Source organism: Verruconis gallopava (genome assembly GCF_000836295.1).
Source record: "Verruconis gallopava strain CBS 43764 unplaced genomic scaffold supercont1.17, whole genome shotgun sequence".
Lineage (NCBI taxonomy): Eukaryota > Fungi > Ascomycota > Dothideomycetes > Venturiales > Sympoventuriaceae > Verruconis > Verruconis gallopava.
Genome location: NW_015622153.1, coordinates 69,158 through 87,947, shown reverse-complemented (window position 1 = coordinate 87,947; position 18,790 = coordinate 69,158). Strand labels below are relative to the sequence as shown.

The 18,790-nt window shown below is 49.8% G+C and overlaps 8 protein-coding genes across 8 annotated transcripts; 4 read left to right on the top strand and 4 right to left on the bottom strand.

The window, feature by feature from the left end:
- The first annotated feature begins 708 nt into the window (after nt 1-708).
- PV09_05428 (uncharacterized protein) lies at nt 709-2,152 on the top strand. Its single transcript, XM_016358932.1, has 3 exons — nt 709-1,091; nt 1,145-1,516; nt 1,578-2,152. Exons 1-3 carry the CDS (start codon nt 760-762, stop codon nt 1,633-1,635), a joined length of 762 nt encoding a protein of 253 aa, XP_016213071.1. The 5' UTR covers nt 709-759; the 3' UTR covers nt 1,636-2,152.
- Nucleotides 2,153-2,281: 129 nt separating this feature from the next.
- Nucleotides 2,282-4,347, top strand: PV09_05427 (14-3-3 family protein epsilon). The gene is made up of 7 exons (XM_016358931.1): nt 2,282-2,618; nt 2,765-2,772; nt 2,826-2,872; nt 2,942-2,961; nt 3,019-3,305; nt 3,361-3,448; nt 3,506-4,347. Exons 1-7 carry the CDS (start codon nt 2,601-2,603, stop codon nt 3,866-3,868), a joined length of 831 nt encoding a protein of 276 aa, XP_016213070.1. The 5' UTR covers nt 2,282-2,600; the 3' UTR covers nt 3,869-4,347.
- On the bottom strand, nt 4,342-5,150 carry PV09_05426 (uncharacterized protein). Its single transcript, XM_016358930.1, has one exon. It carries the CDS (start codon nt 5,009-5,011, stop codon nt 4,493-4,495), a length of 519 nt encoding a protein of 172 aa, XP_016213069.1. The 5' UTR covers nt 5,012-5,150; the 3' UTR covers nt 4,342-4,492.
- Nucleotides 5,151-8,070: 2,920 nt separating this feature from the next.
- PV09_05425 (uncharacterized protein) lies at nt 8,071-9,147 on the bottom strand (the record flags this gene model as incomplete). Its single annotated transcript, XM_016358929.1, has 2 exons — nt 8,843-9,147; nt 8,071-8,781 (listed from the first exon to the last, which is right to left on the bottom strand). Exons 1-2 carry the CDS (start codon nt 9,125-9,127, stop codon nt 8,071-8,073), a joined length of 996 nt encoding a protein of 331 aa, XP_016213068.1. The 5' UTR covers nt 9,128-9,147.
- A 1,136-nt stretch (nt 9,148-10,283) lies between these two features.
- On the bottom strand, nt 10,284-13,618 carry PV09_05424 (dethiobiotin synthase). Its single transcript, XM_016358928.1, has 4 exons — nt 13,248-13,618; nt 11,987-13,143; nt 11,673-11,937; nt 10,284-11,623 (listed from the first exon to the last, which is right to left on the bottom strand). The coding sequence occupies exons 1-4, from the start codon at nt 13,436-13,438 to the stop codon at nt 10,891-10,893; spliced, it is 2,346 nt and encodes a 781-aa protein (XP_016213067.1). The 5' UTR covers nt 13,439-13,618; the 3' UTR covers nt 10,284-10,890.
- Nucleotides 13,619-13,715: 97 nt separating this feature from the next.
- Nucleotides 13,716-15,564, top strand: PV09_05423 (uncharacterized protein). Its single transcript, XM_016358927.1, has 3 exons — nt 13,716-14,817; nt 14,876-15,018; nt 15,075-15,564. Exons 1-3 carry the CDS (start codon nt 14,046-14,048, stop codon nt 15,447-15,449), a joined length of 1,290 nt encoding a protein of 429 aa, XP_016213066.1. The 5' UTR covers nt 13,716-14,045; the 3' UTR covers nt 15,450-15,564.
- Nucleotides 14,823-16,858, bottom strand: PV09_05422 (uncharacterized protein). Its single transcript, XM_016358926.1, has one exon. It carries the CDS (start codon nt 16,839-16,841, stop codon nt 15,507-15,509), a length of 1,335 nt encoding a protein of 444 aa, XP_016213065.1. The 5' UTR covers nt 16,842-16,858; the 3' UTR covers nt 14,823-15,506.
- A 147-nt stretch (nt 16,859-17,005) lies between these two features.
- PV09_05421 (uncharacterized protein) lies at nt 17,006-18,724 on the top strand. The gene has a single exon (XM_016358925.1). It carries the CDS (start codon nt 17,081-17,083, stop codon nt 18,626-18,628), a length of 1,548 nt encoding a protein of 515 aa, XP_016213064.1. The 5' UTR covers nt 17,006-17,080; the 3' UTR covers nt 18,629-18,724.
- Nucleotides 18,725-18,790: the final 66 nt, after the last annotated feature.

Below are 18,790 nucleotides of genomic sequence, written 5' to 3'. Positions count from 1 at the left end.
GATTGAATGCTTGGCTGGGAGGCAGCAGTACGTTTACCGGGTTAGTGTCTGGCCTCCAGATACGGAAATCGCTTAACCATTTTGATCAACAAGTTAACAGTGTAGTGAACTTCCTCACGATCACAATCTGGCAGAAACTTGATGAGATCTGATTTTTTTTCACTACTGTAAACTTTTAGACCGCAATCACTTGAGCATGACCACGAAGTAAAAACCATGAATTTTTGCAGATATTCTTGATTTGGGTTTGGAATAGACCAGTCGGGTGACTGATGTGATATGCTTCTCATGAAAACGCTGACTATGCGAATTTGATTCTCGCATGGGAATGAAATCCGTTGCCAAATCAGTGAGCTATCTAATCGTAAGATATATCATATAAATTGACGCTCTTATGATGCTATTGCATTAAGGAGCATCGCAGCATTCTCGCACAATCGTCGACTTTATCCTGACAGCAAAAAGCCGTAGCGCATAGAGCAAAGTTGCTGCGCATCAAATGAAGAAGACAAAGAAATTTCGAGCTACGCCATACTTGTAATGAATATGTGAGCCTTCAAACTGTTAACAAAGTCTTCGTGAGTTCAATTAAGAAAGCGCACAAAAGGGTCAGGATCACCTGGGATATTCAACCTTGGCTCCGACCTCCGATATCGGCAAGTCGACAGTTCGTGCCGAGCATTCATCGCAGCTTTTCGTCCATAGTAAACCTTTCAAGACCTGAAGCTTCATTGATCGATAGAGGCCAGAACAGCCATCATGGCTGTAGCTCCACGCTATGTGTTGCCGCAAATATCGCGGCGCCTAACCAGCGTGGGGCCAAGACAGCTCACCACGCACTCCGTCGTTGCTGCTGGACGGACGAGAAGAACGGAGAAGAGTGCTCCTCAACACAAGGCCTTGGATCTTGCAGTCCCAGCTTCTCATGCCTCGAGCATCGCGCAGCATAGAAGATTTTCTGCGACGCCGATTCGGCCACGCGATCACCACTTCGATACGCTAAAGTTCGTGCAGAGGTTGAAGGATGAGGGCTTCACTGAAGAGCAAGCGGAGGCAATGATGAAAGTGCTCAGCGACGTTATTGAGGAGAGGTGAGCGCTTGAATGAGGCTTTGTTCATTGCCACGTGTAACAGGCAGCGACAGCATACAAAACTTGACCCGAACCATGGTCCTTCGGGAGGACCAAGAACGAGTAACATACACGCAGAAGGTTGACTTTGCAAAACTACGCTCTGAACTGCTGACTGCAGATTCAACGGAATCATCGCTGACAAGGGCGTCACACGAAAGGCTGACAAACGAGCTCGCGAAGCTCAACTCTAGGCTGAGAGACGAGGTGCAGCGGACGCAAGCTTCGCTCAGGCTGGACTTGAATCTCGAGAAAGGCCGCATAAGGGAGGAAGCGAATGTGCAGGAATTGAAGATCAAGGAGACGGAGACGAGAATAGAGCAAGAAACTGCGGTGCTGCGGGAAAGACTGGAGGCGGTCAAGTTCCAAACTCTGCAGTGGCTGATGTAAGTGCCCGTCGTGCTGCGTGGGAGATTCAACAGCTGGGGGATGCTAATATTCGCGCAGTGGTGTATGCACTGGCACAGCGGCTCTGATCCTCGCTGCGTGGAGGCTCTTGATATGAAACCGTCGCGTCCGCGCGACGAATTGTTTATGCGTAGCGGAGGAGAGGCTTTGGTCTGTAATCTAGCCAAGGTTCAGCGAAGATCTGCTGGGTGTCACCGTTGATGGCCGCCTAGGCTGGGGGCGGTTTAGTTGGATCACACGTCGATGAGGCGCTAAATCAGCCCCGGACCTTGCCAATCTGCATATGAAACATGGCCAACGTCCAATCTCGTGCCGCGAGGAAGAGACTTTTGGGCAACAAGCCACGATATAAGAGCCAGTTAAGCACAGCAAAGCGAAATCACAACGGGGAGGGCCAAAATAGGATTGGAGTGCAGGATGCCAGCTCAACGAGACGCTGGATGAGCTCATGATCCCGGACACGTCGCTCGCGACCTCACGAGGGCTGCCGTGGGGTGCGTCGACGGCTTGCAGACGGCGACATATGGCACGATAGGTCCCGCTAGCCGGCAAAAAGACCACAACGTGATGTCTTTCGTTTGTAGAGAAAATTTCAAGCGTGTTGGGCTTCGTCGTTTGTTTTGGGCGCTCCAAGAAAGTGACACGTTGTAGCCTCGTAGCAAAGGCGCACCGGCATGTGAATCAGCAGATTCCGAAAGGATCGTGGCCGTGTGAGCAGTGACAGCGCAGCGAGAGTGTGGGAGAGAGAGGAAGAGAGTTCCCAAAGGACAAGGCAAAAGACAAGGCGAGCATTAACGTTGCCCCGAGAATGACACAAACCGCTCCTGAACCTGAATCAATAGCGTTCACGGTCCAGAGGTGCCACTTGCTGGACCCTGGCAATATTCGTCTCCCTTTGCCAACTATCTAACGTCCGCGCCTCTCTTCCTTTAATCACCTTCGCAACTCGCCTTCTGACAACCAACCCAAGCCCTCATCCCATTTTCCCAGCCCCAGCAGCCCCCATCCACAAACCCCGTCGCCCTTCACATCTTCCCCACTCGTCTTGAACCGACAATCACAATGACAGACAACAAGGAGGTGAGTTTGCCGCCCCGCGCCGTCCGCTGTGGGGTCTCACACGATCTGAGAGCTTTGCTTTTGGGCGAGATCGTGGGAGCAGTCCCGGCGTCATAACCGATTTTGGTTCAAGGTTCGCGTGCTGATTCTGATGTTTGCCTCCGCAGCGTGAAAAGTACGTGGCTACTTCGGTGAGCGCTTTGGAAATATAGGCTTAATTGTTTGTAGCAAAACCTTCCTTGCACGGCTGTGCGAGCAAGCCGAACGCTACGATGGTGAGCATGCCTTCATCTGCACTGGGTCACAGAAGGAGGAAAAATTTTGCTAACGTCAGGCGTGTGCAGAGATGGTTACGTACATGAAGGTTCGCACCTCCTCCCCCCTCAAAACTGACAGCAGTTCGTTGACAAACGCACCGTAGGAAGTCGCTAAGCTCGGCGGCGAGCTTTCCGTTGACGAGCGCAACCTTCTATCTGTTGCATACAAGAACGTCGTCGGCACACGGCGCGCGTCGTGGCGCATCATTAGCTCCATCGAGCAAAAGGAGGAGTCAAAGGGCTCGGAGAAGCACGTCGCCACCATCCGTGAATACCGCCAGAAGATCGAGGGAGAGCTCGAAAAGGTCTGCCAGGACGTCCTGGATGTTCTTGACGAGCACTTGATCCCCAAAGCCGAGTCTGGCGAGTCCAAGGTCTTCTACCACAAGATGTGCGTGCAGCAAGAAGCCATTTTGCTGCGCACCACGCTGACACCGAGCGAACAGGAAGGGTGACTACCATCGCTATCTTGCTGAGTTCGCCTCTGGCGAGAAGCGCAAGAATGCTGCGACCGCTGCGCACGACGCATACAAGGTAGGCTTTATCTTTGTAGACGCAATTATGTTATAGTCGCTGACATGCCCTTAACAGAGCGCCACCGACATTGCACAGACGGAATTGACTCCAACGCACCCGATCCGCCTCGGTCTTGCGCTCAACTTCTCCGTCTTCTACTACGAGATCCTTAACTCGCCCGATCGTGCCTGCCACTTGGCTAAGCAAGCCTTCGATGACGCCATCGCTGAGCTTGACTCGTTGTCTGAAGAGTCCTACCGCGACAGCACTTTGATCATGCAGCTTCTGCGTGACAACCTCACGCTGTGGACATCGTCCGATGGAAATGAACCCGAGGCTCCAGCAGCTGAGCCTCCAAAGGAGGAGAAGCCTGCTGAAGCCCCTGCTGCCGAACCGGAGCCGGAGAAGTCTGCCGAGGAGGCGGCCCCTGCTTCTTAAGAGGCTAGACGTGTGATAGATTACGCCATGGTCTAACTCTGAGCTCTCTGCGACGCTCTCGAACTTTTTACAACAATCCTTTCCTTAAGAGCACTACCTTACGGAGCGAGAGCCTTATCAGTACGATCTGGCGGGCAAAATTACTTGTGTGGCTTATTTAGCAAGCGGTCTTCCCCTCTGGAATTTACTCATGACTATGTGTCACGTCTTACGTCCCCCAGCCCCCCCTTTCGTCAAATATCATCCCCCGGATACCAATCCCCCCGCGTTGTGCGCTTTGTTGTGGTTCGTAGCTATGCTGTCTTTTGGCGGTGAAATCGTCATGCATGAGAAGCAGAGTCTGCAGCCATGGGTTGCATGCGGCTGGCTCTGTGCATGCTCTTCTCCGACGATGGCGTATGGTAAGAACGATAGGGAGCTCCTCAAGTTAGCAGATCAGTTAAGAGACTTTAAGAAAAAAAATTTTCCCACAATTCTTATTTGGAAGTTCGCCTTCAATTTCTTTTGACGTTCGTGATAAGCTTGATCATATACTAAGATACACCCAAACGTCCTCCCCGTCATTCTATCTGCTAGATGCGTGTTTCTGCTCAAACCAGCCATGCGAACAACGTCTCGAGCGGGCTATGCTTTTTGAGAGCCGTTACGTTCGTCGACTTCGTCCTCTTCGACTGAACTGAAACCAACTATAATCCAAAGACTGCATCCTTTGCAACCGACCACAACTTCTCTTCCGCCTCTCTGCTCCTCATTCTCGAGATGCTGCTCCGTAACGACGTACCCTCTGTCCTCGCCACATCTGCAACCTCGGTACCAGCTTCCAAGCTTCTCGTCGAATTCCAGATCGTCTAGGTCCACGACCTCTTCGCCCGTGTGAAAGGACTTTTCCTTTGCGCTCGGATCGTTCGACAGGAGGAGCTCACGGTCGTAGTCGGTGCGGAGTTTTGCGTCCGAGAGCACGCCGTACGCGGCTTTGATCGTGTCGATGGACGGCTTGTCCTTCGTCGCCTGCGCGGGTCCTTGCTTGTCCGGGTGGTGCTTGAGAAGCGCCAGTCGGTAGGCCTGTTTGATGTCCTCTGCCGTGAGGCAGGCACGACTTTCCCGGGGAGTAGGCAGATCCAGAGTCCGGTAGTGGTCGATCATGGTGATATTCTGACGCCGTAATCTTCGCTGAATGCTGCCTGCGACGGGGAGAGTCTCGAACTGCGCATCATGACAGATAGCAGCGGGGCTGTTTGTACGCTCTGGACATTAGGAGACCGCGGGCATCTGAGCGGTGCCGTGGACGATGTTCCAAATTTTTTCTTTCCCCGCGTGGTTAAAAAGGGTTTTCGGATTGCCGTGCGTACTTTCAGGCACGAGGCCGCTCGGAAGGCGTATTCCACGGTCTGAGCCCCGTGCAACAAACTGTGCACTCGCCCTGATGATCTATACGTTTGCCAATGATCTTTGCTAATCTTCGATCATCGCGAACCAGGATTTAACACCTCCTAACCCTCCCCCGGAAAGCAAGCTTTAGGCCTATCGTTTATAAACTAGTGCCGCAGTTACTTTTTTATAGTAGAAAAAGTTCCAGTATTCGCTATCCATTCCTCGTCCTTCCCATGTTTTTAATACCGGTAAAACATACTCCGTAGCCAGTCCAAGAAGCTATTCACGGGCTCACATGTTCTCGCAGTTGTCATGCCCCCATTTCTCAAGCAGAAATAGTCTTGCCGCTCTGCGGATACAATCACTAGATTTAAAGCATACTTTTTTCACTACTATTTCTTTGGTGTAAATCTGTGGCAAAGCGTGGATCAGTCCTTCCCGTAAAAAACACGGATTGCTCCACAAGAACAGGACATCCAAATGTTTGACCAAATAAGCTTGAATTAAGGAACATCGAATCTAAACCTTTACCTGCAGGAAATCTGATGTGAAAGGGATACCGGACGGTTTTGCAATCCATTCATAATATCTCAAATCTGTGGTACTTTATAGCCATCCTTTGAAGACCATTTGACATGCCTCGTGGTCCAAATATACGATGACGGCTTATGTGGGCTTAAAACGGGTGCGTTCTAATCGGTTCCACAGCTGAATTGCACCAAAATTTAAAAGAAAGGATTACTAGATATTGTTTCTGAGTGCTTAAGAAGTCGGCGTTGGCCTATCTTTGGTCTCATGAGGCCTTGTGTTGGCAAGCGATGTGCCCCAAATGCTAGAAGCAACCAGGCATACCTTCAATGTCCACGGGTCAGCGTGACATAGGTCAGGAATAAATAAACCCTCGCAACTCCGCAAACGATCACTTCATCTACTTTGGATCCATAAACCAACCGCCTTCAGTTCAGATCTACGTCCTCGAAGAATGGATGTGTAAGATAGCACAATGAGACAAGACATGGAGCCAGGAAACCTGTGTGGCTTCGAACCATAGCTTTGCACTTGGATGAGTGTTAGAACTCCTCAAACCAAGGGATTCTCGACTTTCCTTGGGAGAAGATCTAAGAGTTGCGATTTTAAGTTGTCAAAGAGAGGACATCCAGAGCCCAAGTCAAGGCTGAAGAATGCTAAACTCGAAGTAGGGTGACAACGTAGGACGAGAATGAAAGAACTAACTTGCGTTGCAGGTCCTCTAGTTTTTTTTTAAAAAAAAAATGATGTATTCCCTTGCTAGGGATATTCGCTACGAGATCTTTTTCTTGCTTTCGGACCCCAGGAGCATACAGCATCTGCTATTGTCAAAGCATCCCGCAAAATTGTATAGTAGTCCTGGGTCAAATTGTGCCACTGTTAAAAGCAGGAGGCCCTCGGATTGGATACCTTTGCATAAATATTCTTGACCAAGAATAATTCATGTCTTTTATCTTCTGCGTGGCGAGACAAACGTTCGCGTTTCTTCAGGTATGGTCGCCCTAGCGGGCTGTACCTCACGTTGCAGAACACATGATTTGAGGAATGGGGGTCTGATGGCTATTAAATGCCATTTAATGCCCTAAAATAGTAAAAATCTTGCAAGTCGACTCTACCCTCCTCGTTGTTCTTGAGCCGAGGGAGCCCATCGAACAAGAAAAGGTACCACGAAGGGAGGAGACTTGATGAAATGGAAATCGAAAGAGAGATAAGAATTCTGCTAGACCATTCCCGTCATATACATTTGAACGTCTCGCTTTTAAACAAAAATGTGACTCGTTAAAGTTAGCTGTGCAGGACTGTGATCTGCCTGATCAGTGTCGCAGGAGATTTTCCGATGTGGTTAAGGCCACGGATCGACACTGCGTCCGCTCGTGCCCTGTCGAAGAGCAACGCAGGGACTGTCAGGGCAGTACTCGTCGTACCTGAGAAAGCCCTCCCTTCTCTATCTCGCGTTTCGGAAGCGGAACAAAATTCGTATCGTCAACCTCGGAGCTTTCGTTGCTACGCGTCGGGGGAACGAAGGGGGTTCAAGCACCGATGCAGCATCCTACAAGGACAATTGCCTCCTTCAGCAGTTACATGTTAAAACAGTCGTCGGAAGCCCGGATGGTCGGGACAAAACACGTTTTGAAGATCCGTAAATCTCTAGCATGTGTGCGGTTTCGAGGGACTCAAGTCATTCCGCATTGTCCGTTCCAGAAGGACTGAAACAAAAGTAGCTGCTTTTCGACTGAAATACCCCGAATGTTGGTAGCTTGCGTGGCGTGCGCTACGGTAGATCTGGTCAACGAAACAAGATCCGCACATCCTCATTAAAAGTGCTCACGTATATCCTTGCGACGTTAAAGCTGAACAGATGTGGATCACGCGACGAAAAAGTAGGCTGTTCTCGGATTGTCGTTTGAGCTAGCCCTACGGTGCACCACATCACCTTAACTACCAACCTTTCACAGGAGCACGTATCTGAACAAACACATACCTAGCTTTCGCATAACGTTTTCAAATGAACATGTCTATGCTGAAAGAAACTTGAACTGGTTTAACCCGGGCCGAGAAGTTGTTAAAACGGTATTAATTGAAACATTATTATTCAATGTACAAATCTCGTCAGCTCATAGAGGGTATATTCTACGCGCTCAAACATTGCATGGTCTATCAAAAATTTGGCAGTTGATCCCAACACCTTCGCTGAATGCTTAGGAAAACCAGACCTAAGGGGGCAAAAATGCGAGCGGCAAGCATGGCAAGCCGGGAGGCAAAATATGTTGTTTTAGATATGCGGACAGGAAAAAAGAAAGAAATCAGTTCGTCAGTCGTATGGCGTCGCCACCACCGGCAATGCGATTAATGAACATGGCGCGGCCATTCCCATAGTCGGCATGGAAAGCCATATGGACTCCGTCAATTGCAATGGACGCACCACCAGGTGCTGTGAGGCCATCAACGCCAGTCGTGATGAGCGGTCCAGCTCGCGTATAGGGTCCCGTAACCGAGTCTGCCGTCGCCCATGTGACATCGTAGAATGGCGTAGAATAGCAATTGGAGCTAAAGAACAAGGCATAGGTGCCGTCGCGATTTCGAACCAGATTAGGGGCCTCAATGAGAGGACCATCAGCACTCGTTCTGTCAAGGAGCTGGATGGGGGAGCCTTGAGGCGTGATTCCATCAGAGTCGACAGCTACAAGCATGATGGGAGTGGGTGTAGCACCGGGATTACTGTTTCCACATGAGCCACCCGAACCGAGAGAGTTGCCATCGACCTTGTAAACGATATAGCGCTGGCCGTCTATGTCCGTGAATCCCGAGGCATCGATCGCACCTCCAATGCCAGCTGAAGCGATGGTTGGGTTAACGTTTGTGCCCTGGCCGGTTGGATCTGGGCAGATCAAGGGCACGTCTCCTACTGGCTGAAAAGGTCCCTCCGGGGTGCTTGAGAGTGCTGCGCCTACGCAATGATGACTTGTGAATTCTTTCAGTGCAGCACTGTAGTACATGATGTACTGTCCGTCATCCTAAATCAACTCAGTCAAGAAAGCTGGCAAGAGCAATCATGTAACCCACCCTTTGGCTTACGTCAGGCCCCCAAACTGGTCCTTGAGCCCACGGAGCAAGAGTTGGGAGTGCATCTTGGGCTAGAACCGACCAGGGACCATTGAAGGTGGGAGACTTTGCAAGTTGAACATTGTACTGATTATTCGTTGTTGCATAGGCATACCAATTGCTGTTCGAATGGATGATAGATGGGTCAGGGAAATCTTGAGGAATAGCTGGCGAGCTCGCCTGTCTCTTCATAGGTGCTGCATGGGAGAGAGATATTAATAGTGCCAAGGGTAAGGGCCATGATTTCAAAGGACGCATTTCCAATGTACAGTTGAAAGGGCCAACAAATTAGACAGCAAGGTGTAAAGTGAAACTGAAAGTCTCGTGGAACAAAGAATATGAAAGATGTGCGAATCCTGGGCTAGTAGGCGAAGGCTCGGGCTCAGTGCTACCTATACATACGGATATGCGTGAGGTATCTGGAACGAATAATGATCAGAATGCGAGATACTGAGACCGGTAAATTCATGTTCCACGGGAGCGAGACAGCGATGAGAGACATATTTATCTACGTGCAGGTACGGTAGCAAGCATGAAACAGACAACAGAATGGGGTTTCTAGGGCCGTGATGGAGATGGCTACATGCACGACACAGTACAGTATAGCCACTTCCGACTTTTCCTGGCTCTATTTTAGCGCGAAAACTGGGACCAAGCCTGGTGAGTCTGACATGTGGCTCAGGAGGCTCGCAAGAATGTTTTGATTGGCTTGTAGGAAGAAAGCGCTGTGAGCGGTAAGCTGGCGTGTATCCATATCGCGTGCAGAGCGTCGGACGTGCTGTGACCGGGTGCGAAAAAAAGGCCAAGATGAGACTCGAGTTTCAGGGATTGCCTGTCAGGGCAAAAGCAGGAGGCCTGCGACAACTCACGGTCATGGAATAACGGATGGTTGGCCAGTACGCCATCCTTTTCGTGATGGATCCATCGATTATCTAGATCTTGATTTTGTTCAAGGCCCTCGTTCCAAGAAATGGAGGCATACTTCCTGCCATCCCCTGAGCCGCAAAGCCGAAATGCCGCACACTGCAGCCACGATGCTTTGGACTGTACATTTGTCATCAGCTCTTAATTCGACGGATTAATATCATCGCGCATGTCTTTAATGGCCTGGCTGTAGTCGGTGATGCTCATTCAAGAACTTCCCGTCTTCAAACGGCGGGAGGGCCCTTCACATCACTGTAGCTTTTGCCAAACGGCGAATACGTAACTTGCGATCTCTGCATTGACGGGTAGTATTCTCTCAACGAATTTGACTTTGGGAAGTTCCGACTGAGGAGACAGTGCGGATAGCTAGGCGCTCTCACTCCTTTGCATTGGTGCTCAATCGGAGTGCAGTGGGTGTTTGCCAGAAGCGGAATCGTTGAAATGACAGGAGGCAGCTCTCTGCCGTCCTACGATATGCTCTCGGACGTCGTTGTAAGTAACGCTGCTCGTGCTTAGGCCAGCATCAGGAGAGCTTCCCCACCGTAGTGTCTATCTTTGGGTATGACAGGCGCGAAACCAGCAGTGCCTCGCGAGACGCGTGCGCAGCCTGCCTAACGTTGCGCCGAAGAGACGGGGTGATTGTGATGGCAAATTGCGCTTTGAGGCTGAGATGGCCATTCTGGAATCATGCATAACCAGCATAAAATTGGCTTGACGTTCAAAGAAACGTTCGAAATTGGCTGCTGGCGGGGCGTTTCGTCCGGGAGGCTAATTTCGACCAGAATATCTTGTTGCCTAGAGGCCAATGCGAGGAGAAAATCACGTGCTTAGCGATTCGATTTTGCATGCCCCAGGCTCTGTCAAGTCGAGCATCGACAAGTATATCCTTGCTTAACTGCAGGGGAATCAAAGCTGTCTGCCACCATCTCTCGCTTGCCGATGTGTGCACTTCTATCTGTGGTCCGCTATTTACATAGGCTGGCCGCCATCCTCGGTTCCGAAAGAGGGCGGACCATGCCAAAATCAGGAATTCTTTTGAATCTGTATAACTTGCTTATGTCGAATCTCTTTTGGACTCGCGAAGGATAGGGGTGACCCTACTGGATGGAATGTAAAATCCTTTCCTCCACCTGCTTGATGTGCTCAGGAGTCGACGTCTGCCCAGTCATAAAGTAGATAACGTTGCCGAGCACACGATTGTGGATCATCCAGCCATCTTGCTCCTGCAAGAGCTGCTTGTGAAGTTTTTGCGAAGCCACTGAAGTGTATCCAGAGCCTGCCGAATCCTTGTAAGCAATGGCCAGCACACTTCCTAGCGCGAAAACGTGGTCTATGGGCGCCTTGAAGGAGACCGCTTCTACGAAGTCCTTGGACCACATACTCCAAGCCGTCGGTTCCTGACCGCTGGTCTTCCAAGACTCCTTGAAAGAATCCCAGGCATTCGTCTTCTCCAAATTTTGCATGGCAGATAGGGACGCTGACGCAACACTGCACCCTACAGCATGCGCTGTGTAGCTATGCCCATGAAGCAGGCTGTCTGCTTTTGAATCACTGAGAAACGCGTCGAAGATTGCGCGGCTCGCAGATGTGGTGCATAACGGAACCAGACCACCTGTAAGCAGCTTCGCGTTGACAACAATGTCCGGTTGGGCATGCAGAAACTTGTTACAATTGAACTGTCCCAGTCTGTAGAGTCCAGTGAATACTTCATCAAACACGACAGGCAAGCCCGACCAATCGGGTGCGCTCCTCGCGTGCTCAGCAGAAGGATCGATCAACTCCGGGTTTTGACGAATTGTTTGTATCAGAGCTCTCTGGAAGGCGGGGTCACTGTACTTTCATCAGTAGAGACACCAGACAGAGGAAAAATGAGACTGACCAAAAGTGCATGCCGCCTGCTCCAAGAATAAGTGGCTCCAGCACAAGACCGCCAAATTTGTAGCCCCTGTTTTGAACGAGGTGTGACAAGACGCCTTTGATATAGTGCTCATAGATCGGCCCAACTACTTCGTCGCGCTTTCCGGATAGAACATCGTCTAGTGACAAAAACTCTTGGGACTCGCCGAGGACGTGTTCTAAACCGGCTGGCGGTTCCACATACCACTTTCCTTTCCGCATTCTCACTTCCGGATATTCAAACCAGACTTCAACTTGTGTTAGTATATGATGGATGTGAACAACGGAACAGCTTACATCCTCGAGGTTTGTACCACTCAAGGGTGTCGTTGTACACAGAGGGCTCTGCAGCATCCACGACACCCATCGTATCACCATGATAGCTGCCGCGTAAGCCTAAGATAGAAATGTCGTTTTTCCGGTGATCCCATCCGTATCTCACGCAAGATGCTCGCAACGCCATCTTAATTGCAACTTCCATGCCAGTACTTCCGTTGTCTGTATAGAAGACCTTATCGAGTCGTGGGTTTTGATGCCCATCTAATAATTTCTTGACAACGTTCAATGCCGGTTCATTGATGGCACTTGCAAACATGACATGTCCATATCTTCCTGAGGCGTATGCCGCTGCTAGTGTGAGGTCTGTATTGCCGTGGCCAAGTCCCTGCGTCCACCAAGAAGCCGAACCATCTACAGCAGGAGCCAAAATGTTCTCCTCGGTATTTACAATGTTTTGGTGTTCAGGGGATTTGAGTGCCTGAAAGTCGTCACCGAAGGCGGAGTCAATAGTAAGTATGTCTTTCTCGCTTCGACCTTTGTGCTGAGTGAAGGGGTACCAGACATGATCGTGGGCGTCCTTAGCCATCTTAAGAAGCTCATTTATACGGGTTGCATGCGCATTCACAATGTGGCCTTTCATGGTATTCAAGGGATCCGAGGCGCTTACGTTCTCGTAGTATTCCCGCAAATTTTTATGATCACGTTCCGGAGAAGTATCCACAGGTGGTGGAGGGGGTATGCTCAGCGTCAGCAGATTGTGCTTGCTGAAATAGTCGCGAAGATACTCAAAATTCCGATACTGCTCATCTTGAAACAAGACCAATGCGTCAAGGTCATAGCCTCGAATCCGAAGAGATTCATAAGCTGAAATTGTTGTAGCTATGCCACCCAGTTTGTGATCGCCCACCAAGACCACGGGAAGACGCAATGGTCGATACAGGTCGGCTTGCGCTGTACCGGAAGGGGCAGGGGATAAAACTCCTCCCGCTGTCTCGACGACTGCTCTTCCAATACCCTGTGCGGCTCGAGCTCGCAGTTCTGCGCACAATGCTTGCTGAATCTTAACGTCCGGGAGTGACTTTCCATCATAGCGAGCGGCCAGATGAGGGCTCAATGGCTGGGAGAACTGAAATAGCGTAGCCGAAGCCGTATTCTTCGCATATCTAGAAACATGGCTGACAAAGTCGTCAGTGAACTAGGGTGATTTATAAGAAGATTTTGGGTCGAATGAAACTTGTAGATTTCGCGTTTCAACAAATAAAAGATTGGGGATCCTTACCTGTCATCAGCTTCGCTTAACGGTCCTGTCGAAACAGGTTTGATGTAGTGGACATTGCTCTTGACCTTCTTATCCTTCTCAAAGCTACGGCACAGCAAGGTCGACACGATTGTCTTCCCAACATTCGTGTTGGCGCCATACACCTGCACAACTGGCAGGTTGTTATATAGGGTCGAGCCAATTCGCTGCATCGCAAGTCGTCGTGCTAGTCACAACAATCGCGATCACGTCAAGAGACACGTTCAACTCACCAACATTCCCTTCAAAGCTAGAGCACGGCTACAGCAAGCGGCTATCGTACTCCTGACGATTGCCCAAGACAACCACCTTCATTCAAGAGCAGTCAAAACAGGGGAGGCTCGACAGTTCTGCGGAGGAGGTAGAAAGCCTAATCCACTTTTTTCTTCAAGCTTCCCCGGATTCCGAACACGGACGAGCTCGGCAAGCCGACTGCACGGGCTTTGTTCCCCATGATCGACTCAACAGCGCCTCAACATGCTGTAAAACGACCGCATGACCTTACGGCTAACTAGACGGTTCATGAGAATTGGTCTTCAGGGTCTCTCAGACTTAGACTGGGTCTGCACGCAGACAGTACAGAGGTGTGGGTAAGACCTCGGCTTGGGTTTACTGAACCGCTAGCCGGACGCTGTGGCATTCTGTACGCGCAGAACTTATTCATTTCTCGGCGTTGAGACTCGTTAAATCTCTTGGGCAAGCGTGGTTTCAATTATACTTGACGAATATCGAGAGTCAAACATACATAGGATTCCGTCTTCGCAGAATACTTCCTACACAATGGATGAAGTTTCTCCGCAAAATAGCTTGGAAAAAGCGCTGGCTAAGCGCTTGGAGGAGAGACTCGCCAACTCCAAGTTCCGAAAACTCACCGTCGCCGCTCCGGGCTCCGTCGACTTCTCATCTAATGACTTTTTGTCGTTGTCGACGTCTTCGACACTGCGATCGGCATTTGTTGATGAACTTTCCCGGCATCCCAACTTCCCACTCGGCTCTGGTGGCTCGCGCTTGCTGGACGGAAACTCCCAATACGCTCTGGACCTTGAAAATGAGATCGTTTCTTTTCACGGAGCTTCTGCGGGCCTGCTCTGGAACTCGGGGTTCGATGCGAATTCTGGATTTTTTGCGTGCGTGCCGCAGCCGGGCGACATCATCCTATACGACGAATTGATACACGCTTCGGTGCACGACGGGATGAAATTGTCACGTGCGGGAAGGAAAATCGCGTTCAAGCACAACTCCGTGGACCATCTGAGAAAGACTGTGCAGGCTCTAAAGGAGGAAGATGTGTACGTGGGCAAGGGGCCGAAGAATGTTTTTGTGGCTGTAGAGAGCGTGTACAGCATGGATGGAGATCTTTGCCCTTTAAAAGAACTGGTAGAATGCATAGAAGAGGCGCTTCCTTATGGGAATGGCCATATCGTCGTAGACGAAGCACATGCTACTGGAGTAATTGGTCCGCTCGGAAGAGGCCTCGTTTCTCAATTGGGACTTGAGAAGAAAGTATTTGCGAGACTGCACACATTTGGCAAAGGACTCGGAACAAGCGGAGGCAAGTTGACAGCAGAGTTGAGATTTTTCCAAAGCATTGGCTGACGAAGTTACAACAGCTATCCTTCTATGCTCGCCTATTGTGCGATCATATTTGATCAATTACGCCAGGCCATTGATATTTACAACATCCATGCCCTTCATCAACCTTGCAGCTATCAAAGCATCCTACTCTCTCCTTCAATCCGGCGTGACAGAGCCTGTACGTTTCCTATTTGACAGTGTCTTTACTGATTTCAGCTGACAAAAGCATCAAAGCTTGTCTCGCATTTGCAGATGTTGACATCCCATCTTCACACACAATTGTTGAGAATGTTGATCCGCTACACTCGGCCCTACGAGTCTATCAACGACACTTTACACGTGTCACCATTACGTCCACAGTCACCAATATTCGCCCTGCTGACAAAACATCCACGTTCGCTTGCAGCGCATTGTCAAAACGCAGGCTTTGTTGTAAGAGCGGTTGTCCCACCCACTGTGCCGACACGGCGGGTAAGGGTATGCTTACACGCAGGTAACACTGTGGATGAGGTTGACCGCCTTGTTCGAAGTATTGAGTCCTGGGTTCGAGACAGAATAGGAGTGGCATCGTCTCCAGCTGTTGAAGAGCTGGAAAAGGCTCGTCTGTAATCGATTTGTTTGTACATAAGTCGCCCATTATTCGGCATGTTAGAATAGAACAATTGTTCAGGCAGCCTGCGGGGCAGAGCGAACAGCCTCCTGTGACTCGAGATTGATATTGTCAAGAACTGTCTTATCTCCTAGCTTGAATTTCTTCCTTGCTTCCAACTCTTGCAAGGTCAAGGCTTCGTCTTCGTCTTCATTCTCTTTCAATTTTTCACTGTCCACGTCACTTTCAACGGTGGCTGTAGTAGACTGTTGCCGTTTACGTAGATTGCGTTCCAGAACGCCTTCCCACAGGCCTTCAAGGTCGATCTGCGCTCTCCTCTCCTCGGTGAACATTTGCACCACAAGGGTGACTTTATTATTTTCTTCTCCAAAGCCAATCATGCCATTAACCCGTTTAACCTCCTTTAAAGGGGCATCAGGATGCGGCTCCAGGAACCCCGAATGGACACAGATCCAGCCTGTGCTAATTCCGTCATCCAGGTCTTCGATTGAACTAGCCAACGCTCCTGCATTTGCAAAAGCTCTTGCTTTCTTTGCCTTCCTCTTCTGCTTGATCTTGAGCTCGTTTCGACCCAATAGTCCATCTGCAGAGGGTGTCATGTTGTACTCCCTCCTCAACCAGGCACAGAAGCGAGTCGCGGCTACTGTGAGGTGCTTCTCACTTCTGACCGTGCCAATAACCATTATCAAATTTCTGCCTAACGCTGGCGGCGGATCGAGTTCACGAAGGTCTAGTATTTTCAGGAAATCAAGACCTATCTCGACGGACAAGTTCTGGAGTATTGGCTCAAGCTGCGGCGGAGCATGAATTGGTAGGTCGGGTACCTTTTGCCGATCTGCCATTGACCCACTGGGTTCTGTGGAGATTGGCCTCTGATGTTGAGGTTGAAGATACCACGGCAGGTCTGACATAGGCTTCTCGACGGGATCGTCTTGAGTTGCGTTCTGTTGCTCTTGGAAATCGATAGAAGGCTGATGCCGCTGATGCTCAAAAGCATTATTCGACTCCGTTTCATCCACAAATTCCGGCGGTATACTCAGTTGTTGTGGAGGAGTCTTGTTTGATAGATTCGAGATTCCATCGGTTCGGAAGGGTTTGCTCACATTCGCCCTCAACAAATCGGTCTCTCCGCTCGTTCTTGCGCTCTTTGTCGGGGCTTGACTAGACTCGGACCTTTTGTCGAAGGCATCTTCTTCAAAATTAGATAGTTCGGCAACTGAGGTAGGATCATAGGATCTCTCCGTGTCTGCCTTGTACGGAGCTAGATCTTGCCATCTTCGCGGGCGACGAGGCAATTCATTGGTGTTTGTGGTTGCAAAGGCCCTCACGCAACTCGTTCGACAAGACTTGCAGGTCCAGAGTGGGCGACAGAAGACTCTAGCTAGAGCCATGGTTAAGAAAATATATGATAGGGTGCAAAGTGCTCGAAGCTGTGTATTATGAGAGGATAAGTAATGGAAGATTTCTAAATGCGGACTAGTGCAAGATCTAATCAATCTAGATCTTTGAGGTCGAAAAGTGGCGGCCCAGGACGAAAAGCATAATAATTTTGAAACCTCTCTTCGGTTGACATATTTCTCCATTCCAGACACCCTCTTTCTGGAGAAATATTAACGGCAAAGACGAAAACATGGAGGTCGACAGCGTACCTTTCCAAAGCCTGCCCCAGCAGGCAACGAACGCTACCATACTTTGTTGCAACTGCGGCACTCCCATAGACGGAACAACCGCTGTCGGTGCTCTTTGTCAGGAGTGCGTTCGTTTAACAGTCGACGTTTCGGAAGGTATCCAGAGAGAAGGCGTGCTGCACCAGTGTGTAGACTGCGATCGCTGGCTTTCGCCTCCCGCGTCATGGATTGTCGCACAACCAGAATCCCGGGAACTTCTCGCTATTTGCCTTCGCAAGCTGAGAGGCTTGACCAAGGTTCGGATCATAGACGCGAGCTTCATATGGACAGAGCCGCATTCGAGAAGAGTCAAAGTCAAGATAACGATACAACAAGAAGCATTTGCAGGCACGATTGTTCAGCAGACCTTCGAGGTCGAATTTGTGATTGCAAATCAGCAATGCCCGGATTGCAGGAAGAGCTACACACATCACACATGGCGAGCGTGCGTGCAAGTACGGCAGAAAGTGCCTCACAAAAGGACATTTTTGTTTTTGGAACAGTTGATCCTCAAGCATAATGCACACCGTGAGACGATCAACATCAAGGAAGTCCACGATGGCATAGACTTCTTTTTCTCTGCTAAGAATGGTGCTGAGAAATTTGTTGATTTTTTGACGTCTGTTGTGCCTGTGCACGTAAAGAAGTCTTCTGAGTTGATTAGCATGGACACGCACACGAGCAAACGACAATACAAGTTCACTTTTAGTGTCGAGATTGTACCCCTCTGCAAGGACGACTTGCTCGCTCTGCCTATCAAGTTGTCAAAGAGCATCGGGAACATATCTCCACTTGCACTAGTCTACCGTGTAGGAACCACAGTTCAGATCATCGACCCATCCACGCTTCAGACCGCGGACATTTCACCCAAAGAATTTTGGCACGCGCCGTTCGGTAACTTAGCAGATGTAAAGGAGCTGCAGCAGTTCATCATCTTAGAGATTGAGCCACTTGGTACACAGAACGGTCACTTCATGCTTGCGGAAGCTACAATATCACCCTCAAACGATATGAGCACTACCTACTACGTGCGCACGCACTTAGGTCACCTTCTTCATGAAGGCGATGAGGTTCTTGGCTATCATATTACTGGTACGAATTTCAACAATCCACAGTTTGAAGAGCTTGAGTCATCACGCCAATACTCCAGTACAATTCCGGACGTCATTTTAGTCAAGAAATTCTACAACAGAGGCAAGAAGAAGGGCGAGAAGCACCGTAACTGGCGACTCAAGCGTATGAACAAGGAAGAAGGTGAACTAGCACCCAAGAAACAGGATCAAGAACGCATTGAGCGGGACTTCGAGATGTTCCTAAGAGATGTGGAGGAGGATGAGAACCTGAGACAGGCTATGAATCTGTATAAGAATGAAAGGAAGAAGGGAGCTGATGAGATGGATGTGGAGAGCTCGGTTGATGGCAGCGAGGATGGAGGCTTGAGAATCCCGATGGAACAGCTGTTGGAAGACATGGAGGAGATGGGTCTAGATGATATGGAAGAAGAGGAATAGGTTCGTCGAATAGCATTTGCGATGAATATAGACTAGCGGCTCTTTTGGGCCTTTTTAAACACCCGTCGAGCCAGAATCGTCTTCCCTAATGACCACACTCACCAACTTGGCTAGGTTAAACGTGCTCTAAAGAAGGGAACTTCAGTTTGTCTCTGCTGAACA

What these genes read in the sequence shown, in the direction of transcription:
- PV09_05428 (XM_016358932.1), top strand. Translation starts at nt 760, where the DNA reads ATGGCTGTAGCTCCACGCTATGTGTTGCCGCAAATATCGCGGCGCCTA. An exon ending in AGCGACGTTATTGAGGAGAG is followed by an intron (nt 1,092 to 1,144) that starts GTGAGCGCTTGA and finishes AGGCAGCGACAG; the next exon opens with CATACAAAACTTGACCCGAA. An exon ending in CAAACTCTGCAGTGGCTGAT is followed by an intron (nt 1,517 to 1,577) that starts GTAAGTGCCCGT and finishes ATATTCGCGCAG; the next exon opens with TGGTGTATGCACTGGCACAG.
- PV09_05427 (XM_016358931.1), top strand. An exon ending in AGATGGTTACGTACATGAAG is followed by an intron (nt 2,962 to 3,018) that starts GTTCGCACCTCC and finishes AACGCACCGTAG; the next exon opens with GAAGTCGCTAAGCTCGGCGG. An exon ending in AAGGTCTTCTACCACAAGAT is followed by an intron (nt 3,306 to 3,360) that starts GTGCGTGCAGCA and finishes CCGAGCGAACAG; the next exon opens with GAAGGGTGACTACCATCGCT.
- PV09_05426 (XM_016358930.1), bottom strand. Translation starts at nt 5,011, where the DNA reads ATGATCGACCACTACCGGACTCTGGATCTGCCTACTCCCCGGGAAAGT.
- PV09_05424 (XM_016358928.1), bottom strand. Translation starts at nt 13,438, where the DNA reads ATGCAGCGAATTGGCTCGACCCTATATAACAACCTGCCAGTTGTGCAG. An exon ending in TTAAGCGAAGCTGATGACAG is followed by an intron (nt 13,144 to 13,247) that starts GTAAGGATCCCC and finishes CGACTTTGTCAG; the next exon opens with CCATGTTTCTAGATATGCGA. An exon ending in GTGGTACAAACCTCGAGGAT is followed by an intron (nt 11,938 to 11,986) that starts GTAAGCTGTTCC and finishes CACAAGTTGAAG; the next exon opens with TCTGGTTTGAATATCCGGAA.
- PV09_05423 (XM_016358927.1), top strand. Translation starts at nt 14,046, where the DNA reads ATGGATGAAGTTTCTCCGCAAAATAGCTTGGAAAAAGCGCTGGCTAAG. An exon ending in AGGACTCGGAACAAGCGGAG is followed by an intron (nt 14,818 to 14,875) that starts GCAAGTTGACAG and finishes AAGTTACAACAG; the next exon opens with CTATCCTTCTATGCTCGCCT. An exon ending in AATCCGGCGTGACAGAGCCT is followed by an intron (nt 15,019 to 15,074) that starts GTACGTTTCCTA and finishes AAAGCATCAAAG; the next exon opens with CTTGTCTCGCATTTGCAGAT.
- PV09_05422 (XM_016358926.1), bottom strand. Translation starts at nt 16,841, where the DNA reads ATGGCTCTAGCTAGAGTCTTCTGTCGCCCACTCTGGACCTGCAAGTCT.
- PV09_05421 (XM_016358925.1), top strand. Translation starts at nt 17,081, where the DNA reads ATGGAGGTCGACAGCGTACCTTTCCAAAGCCTGCCCCAGCAGGCAACG.